This window comes from Lupinus angustifolius, chromosome LG04, assembly GCF_001865875.1.
Source record: "Lupinus angustifolius cultivar Tanjil chromosome LG04, LupAngTanjil_v1.0, whole genome shotgun sequence".
In the NCBI taxonomy this organism is placed as follows: domain Eukaryota; kingdom Viridiplantae; phylum Streptophyta; class Magnoliopsida; order Fabales; family Fabaceae; genus Lupinus; species Lupinus angustifolius.
In genome coordinates, this window is record NC_032012.1 from 16,456,848 (window position 1) to 16,464,438 (window position 7,591).

The 7,591-nt window shown below is 34.2% G+C and overlaps 1 protein-coding gene across 1 annotated transcript; it reads left to right on the forward strand.

Moving 5' to 3' along the window:
• On the forward strand, window positions 973-5,437 carry LOC109346025 (serine/threonine-protein kinase BRI1-like 1). Its single transcript, XM_019585368.1, has one exon. It carries the CDS (start codon window positions 1,028-1,030, stop codon window positions 4,673-4,675), a length of 3,648 nt encoding a protein of 1,215 aa, XP_019440913.1. The 5' UTR covers window positions 973-1,027; the 3' UTR covers window positions 4,676-5,437.

Genomic DNA, 7,591 nt, shown 5'->3' on the forward strand with positions numbered 1-7,591 from the left:
TTATATCATGTGACAATATATGATTGATATGAGATAATAAATGAGACACTATTAGAAATAAATAATGTCTGTCCAAAAAAAGATAGGTGGAAATAAGAGTCCCAAAAATCAAAGCTAGTAGCTGAGGATTAGGTACACCACAAGCCATAGATCTGAAATTCAGGATACAACAAAGAAATTAAAAGCTAGCATAGCATGCTAATTTGGTATAGATTTTGATATTTAAATTATGATTACAAACGAGATAACATATTATAAACTAAAAATAAACGACAAAAACATGTATGTATTTAAGTTCTAAGAGTTTTCTATGTGAGAAGAAATTTATACAATAATAGTATTAGAGTTTTATATATTCTCATTTAATGATTGATGATATACTGATTGTATATAAATCTTTATATTTAACGATGCATAAATATTACATTTTTATATTATCATCATATCATCTATTATGCATATTTAATTATCATTAACTTTTAAATATAAGTAATAAAAATACTTTTGTATGGATTTTTACACTAACTATACATATATATTACTTTTTAAACAAATTACCACATCAAATGTTAACATGTTTTTTTGTTTATATGTATATTCTATAGATAAAACAATATAGAGAAACAATATAAAAATTATCAATATATCATATATTATTATATATTACTTGTTTTTTATTCTTAAATAAAAGTAATATAAATTTATCATATACAATACAGTGAGTGCAATAAACTTTACATCATCCCCATATAAATATTACACTTTTTCTTTTAAAACTAAGCTTAATTTAACTAATATTTTCATAGACTAAAAAAATATAAATAAAAAAATAAACAAAAATAATCTCAAGCTAATAGTTCATGTTCCAAATAAAAACCAATTTTCTTTGGCTTCATTACACGCACACAAGTGATTCACCAAAACCCTATTGGATTAAGCTAATCATTACATTATTCATTCATGAGTAAACAAAAAAGAAAGCAAACCAAAATAAAAACAGAGAAACCATTAAACCAACCACACTAAGATGTCACAACTACCTTCAAAACTAGTACTGTTTCTATTATCCATCTTCATCATAATTACCACTTATTCTTCTTCTTCTCATACTTATGCTTCTGAAAAAGAACTAGAAGAAGCTTTTTTGTTGTTAAAGTTCAAGAACACTCAAGTTTCTTCTGATCCTAACAACTTCCTTTCAAACTGGAAAACAACCTTAAATTCTTCATCTCCTTGTACATGGTATGGTGTTTCATGCTCACATGATGGTCACGTGACATCCCTCAACCTTACCAAGTTTGAGTTACATGGTTTTCTTCACTTTCCAACATTAACAGCTTTACCCTTTTTACAACACCTTATTCTGCATGAGAATTACTTCACTGAAAGGAACAGTAACTTCTCAGTTTCATCTTTTTGCAGCCTTGTAACACTTGACTTGTCAAAAAACAATTTTTCTGGAAGGTTTCCATTTTCTGAACTAGTTTCATGTCATAATCTTAGTTACCTTAACTTGTCTCAGAATCTTATAACTGGAGCAGATAGTACAGAAAGAAGAACAGGTTTTGGTTTTTTTGGTGGTTCTTTGGTTCAACTTGATTTGTCTAGGAATCAGGTTTCTGAGGGTACCCTTTTGGAATACACTATTAGGAACTGTCAAAATTTGGTTTTGGTTAATTTTTCTGATAACAGAATCTCTGGTCAACTTAGTGGAACTGAAAATCTTGTTTCTTGTAGAAATTTGTCTACTTTTGACTTATCTCATAATCTGCTTAATGGAGAGATGCCAAATGGTTTTGATGGTGATTCAATTAAGCTTTTGGATCTTTCTAACAACAATTTTTCTGGTGTGTTCTCTGGGTTTGATTTAGGCCACTGTAGGAGCCTTGTTTCATTGAATTTGTCTCACAATGCACTTTCAGGAACTGAGTTTCCATCTAGCTTGGGTAATTGTCAGGTTCTGGAGACTCTAGATATTTCCCACAATGAGCTGAAGTTGAAGATTCCGGGGGTTCGTCTTTCGGGTTTGAAGAGCTTGAGGGAACTGTTTTTGGGGCATAATCAGTTTTATGGAGAAATACCTGAAGAACTTGGAAATGCTTGTAGTTCTCTTGTGGTGCTTGATCTATCTGAGAATAAACTCTATGGTGAGTTACCTTTGTCATTTGGAAAATGCTCTTCTTTACAAAGTCTTAATCTCGCGAAGAATTATTTATCCGGAGATTTCCTTAACTCAGTTGTAAGCAAACTTTCCAGTCTTAGATATCTCTATGCAGCATTCAATAATATCACAGGGCCGATTCCTTTATCGCTCACTAATTGTACACAGCTTCAGGTTCTTGATCTTAGTTCCAATGCCTTTACAGGCAATGTCCCTTCTGTGTTATGTTCAACCTCTAATTCTCCCCCAGCCTTGAAAAAGATACTTCTGGCTGGCAATTATCTTTCCGGGCAGGTGCCTGTAGAGCTTGGTCGCTGCGAGAATTTGAGGACGATTGATTTTAGCTTTAACAATTTGAATGGCCCAATACCCTCGGAAATTTGGTCCTTGCCTAATCTTTCGGACTTCATTATGTGGGCGAACAACCTCACTGGCGAGATACCTGAAGGCATTTGTGTCAATGGAGGAAATCTAGAAACCATGATTCTTAATAACAACTTCATTTCAGGCTCTATTCCTCAGTCAATTGCTAAATGCACCAATATGATTTGGGTGTCGCTTTCGAGCAATCGCATTACTGGTGGAATACCTGCTGGTATTGGTAATCTTGATAAACTTGCTATCCTTCAGTTGGGTAACAATTCACTTACTGGACTGATTCCACCAGAGCTCGGGAAGTGTAGGAGCCTGATATGGTTAGATTTGACTAGTAATAACCTAACCGGGACTATCCCATCTGAACTTGCCAATCAAGCTGGATTGGTTATTCCAGGAAGTGTTTCGGGGAAGCAGTTTGCATTTGTAAGAAATGAAGGTGGGACAAGTTGCAGGGGAGCTGGAGGGTTAGTTGAGTTTGAGGATATCAGGGTAGAGAGGCTGGAAGGTTTTCCTATGATTCATTCCTGTCCGTTAACACGAATATACTCCGGTTTGACAGTTTATACCTTCGCCTACAACGGCAGCATGATCTTCCTTGATCTTTCCTACAATACCTTATCCGGAAGTATTCCTGAAAACTTTGGTTCAATGAGCTATTTACAGGTCTTGAATATGGGACACAATAGGCTAACTGGAGCAATTCCCGAAAGTTTTGGTGGTCTTAAAGCGATAGGAGTGCTCGATCTCTCTCATAATAACCTTCAGGGATATATCCCCGGGTCATTAGGGACTCTATCTTTTCTAAGTGATCTTGATGTGTCTAATAATAACCTTACAGGCTCAATTCCTTCTGGAGGTCAGCTAACTACTTTCCCTGCATCTAGATATTTAAACAACTCTAACCTCTGTGGCGTCCCATTGCAGCCATGTGGCACTTCAAATCACTCGGCAAGTTTTTACACTTCGAAGAAGAATCAACCTATTGAAGCTGAGATCGTCGTTGGCATTGTTTCCCTGCTCCTATTTATTGTTGTGCTTTTATTCGCTTTATATCGAGTGAAGAGATACAGGAAGGAGGAACAAAGAGAAAAATATATAGATAGTCTTCCAACTTCAGGTAGCAGCAGTTGGAAAATTTCGAGTTTTCCTGAACCTCTAAGCATCAGCGTTGCCACTTTCGACAAGCCTCTGCGTAAGTTGAAATTCGCACATCTTCTCGAGGCTACTAATGGTTTCAGTGCTGAAAGCCTGATAGGGTCTGGAGGGTTTGGTGAAGTCTACAAAGCTAAGCTGAAAGATGGTTGTGTTGTTGCTATCAAGAAGCTTATTCGTGTCACGAGTCAGGGAGATCGAGAGTTCATGGCTGAAATGGAAACTATCGGGAAGATTAAGCATCGAAACCTGGTTCAACTGCTTGGTTACTGTAAAATCGGAGATGAGAGGCTTCTAGTGTATGAGTACATGAGATGGGGAAGTCTAGAGACTGTTCTACATGACAGGGCTAAAGGAGGAGGTTCAAAGCTTGATTGGGCTGCAAGAAAGAAAATTGCTATAGGATCGGCAAGAGGTCTTGCATTTCTTCACCATAGTTGCATACCTCACATAATACACCGGGATATGAAGTCTAGCAATATTCTTCTAGATGAAAATTTTGAGGCCAGAGTTTCCGATTTTGGCATGGCAAGATTGGTTGATGCCCTTGATACTCATCTAAGTGTCAGCACACTTGCGGGAACACCGGGTTATGTACCACCAGAATACTATCAGAGTTTTAGGTGCACAACGAAAGGCGATGTCTATAGCTACGGTGTCATATTGCTAGAGCTTCTTTCAGGGAAGAGGCCGATCGACTCTTCCGAGTTTGGCGATGACAACAATCTTGTCGGATGGTCGAAGCAGCTTCACAGAGAGAAAAGAGTTAATGATATACTAGATCCTGACTTAGTTATGCAAACATCTAGTGAAACTGAACTATACCAATATTTAAGAATTGCTTTTGAGTGTCTAGATGAAAGGCCGAATCGGCGACCAACCATGATACAAGTTATGGCAATGTTTAAGGAGTTTCAGGTTGACACAGATAGTGATATCTTTGATGGTTTCTCTGTGAAAGACAATGTTATTGATGAAGCATGAGAACATGATCTTTACTATAATACTCAAAGCCCTTCGCAATGAAAACAAGGATGTTCTAAAGAGTTTGAATGTTGCTGGACTAAGGCAACAAATCTAGTGACATATCTATATATCCTATCATAAGTTGAAGAACATTCATGCTCCTTGAATATAAGATGCTTAAGGGTCAGTTTGCGAGTTAAGTTTTGGACGGGGAAGGACGGGAATGTGAAGGCTGCAGAGTCATCTCACAGTATATTTCATGGCTTTGAAGCTTTCCCTTTCCGTTCCTTCCCCTCCAAAATCCAACTCGCAAACGGACCCTAAGCGTTTGTTTGCGAGTTGAGTTTTGGAGGGGAAGGAAGGGAATGAGAAGGCTGCAGAGTCATTGCACAGTGTATTTCATGGCTCTCAAACTTTCCATTTCCATTCATTCCCTTCCAAAATTCAACTTGATAACGGACCTTAAGGCAATTATGGCCTGAATGATGTGCTGATATACTTGAGGTTATTGACAGAGCTTAACATGCACTTTTCTGATAATCAACTTTTCAGTCACTTGAAATTGGCAGATATGTTTTTCCCTATGAACTTCTGTCATCTTATCAACTTCACTTTTGCTTATGACTTTCAATATATTGTTTTTCTTTTTCATTGGGTTCTTATACTCAAAGTTTTGTTCAGCTGTCTTTTGACACATGTTGCAATTGCCAATTGTTATTGTGTATAATAAAGATTAGAATTTGTTGTAAATATCAATGGAATATGTGCAATGATTTTATGTTTTTCTTTTGTTCAACAAGTGTTTGTGATATTTGGTGAGAATCCCTCCTTAATTTATAGGAGGTTATGACCTTTTAGACTTGATATATGATCAATTAAATATTTGTATAGGTTGATTGAAGATTGATAGATGATTTATTGAATATGTTAAATGATGACATTTTCAAACTGTTGGAATTTTTCATTGAGTCCTCAAGACCAGAGATAAGTTGAATTTCATTCTTGTTAGATAAGATTGAGTATTTAGAGTGAGAGTCAAATATTATAATTGAAAGACATTTCTTGATTAAGTTTTTGATTGTTTACTTTTCAATTTCAGTACTTTTCTTTTAACCATAAAATTTTCGATGTCATTTTTCTACCTTTTCTCTATTTTATTTATCCACTTACATTTTTCTCATGTATCTGTTTTGAATTACATGGAGAGGGAAATTTGGTTATGAGTTTTCCAAGGCATATTGCCACCAGCATGATGTGGGAGTTGCTTTTGAACCTCCTGAACCATGACTGGACCCTGTTGATTTTTCATTTTTCTATTATCTTCTTGGTGTGATGGGAAATTAAAAAGTAAAGTCTAATGATATTTATAACTTTTCTGTTCATTGTGAGATTATGTTTTATCCTTCATCTAAAAGAAAAAGAGAGAATTTCTTTTTCTGGATTTTGTTTCACTTTCCATACCTTTTGCATTTTTTCTAGGAGATTAATTATTGCAAATTCTAAATGGACAGTATATTGAAAGTGTGGTTGTTGAGATTAATAACATGATTTTCTATTTATTATATCCGGTTAGGTTGTTTAGGATTAATTATATTTTGATGAGAAAATAAAGTATCTATTGGTATAAGGAGATAAGTTATCTTCTCATGCCACTGAAATCATGACATATGTCATGTTTTATCATTTTCTATAAAAATATTTCCAACACAAAACGAAATAGTATACATATCATATTTTTACTGGTCGAATGAGATAAAATATTTCCTGACGTGAGATATATTATTCTCTTTTGATTATTAGGTTGATTTTTTCGTTGTATGTGGGGCATTTGTCATTTTTTATTTGGTAAAACTAAGTGTATTACAAAAACTAATGCCTTGCAGGATAAATGATTGTTAATTCTATAAGTGTTGTTTCTACTAATCTAATTTATCTTTGACCTTTTTTATAAAATAATATTTGGTGATTCAGTGAAACTTTATTTCACTACATAAGATATGACATTTAAAATGCTACCTTTAATTTATATAATTATTATAACCAGAATTAATTAAATTAATCTAAAAGTCTCCATTAGCGAAAACAGTAAATTACATGTATACAAATTTGTATGAAGTAAGGAAGTCATACTTAACATTATAAAAGAATTATTATGATATTAGATTTACCATGATCATTTTAATAGTATTAGAGTGCTAATAGTAATTATATTGAAGAAACATTATTCGTAAATAACATATTTAAGACATCTATATAAGATGAGCATAACAAATAAGAGTTAAATGCACCTTAATTTAAATTACATCCGTACCAACAAGATGTTGGTGTAAAACTTTATTGGATCTTTAAGTATTGAATTTGGTTAAACATCAAATATTTGATGCTTGAGAGCTCCACTTATTTGGAAAAATATATATACCCTAAAAAATATTAGTTTTTTAGCTATAATAATATGATGAAATACTTATACAGAAAAAAAAACTGTAATACAAAAAAGGTATTATGTTTAATTTGAGCTTTTAATGGGGAGAGGAGAAATTATATAGTTCGTAGGGCTTGAATTCAAACAATCACATTTTATTTCTCGTACATTTTTAGTGTTTAGGGTGAATCTTATGTGCTTTAATTTAAAGCCTTGGGCACTAGCCTCTTATTTCCTTACACATTTATTATTAAAAACGTCAACCTTAAATCATGAATCCCAATTAAAAACTTGAGAGATATTATGTTCTTTTCTGGATGAACAAGTTTGGTCAGACTAGAGGTATGAGTAAGACTTTTTGGATATACGGGCTAGAGTTCTTCTGCAATCTGGATGAAGGAAGACTAAGACTCGCCGGTAGAGGTACCTGAAAAGGTTCTCCGACGATAGTAAGACTAGAGAGATAATGCCCGAGAGCAATAAATGAGATATGAGGAGTAAGTAGAGAGTAA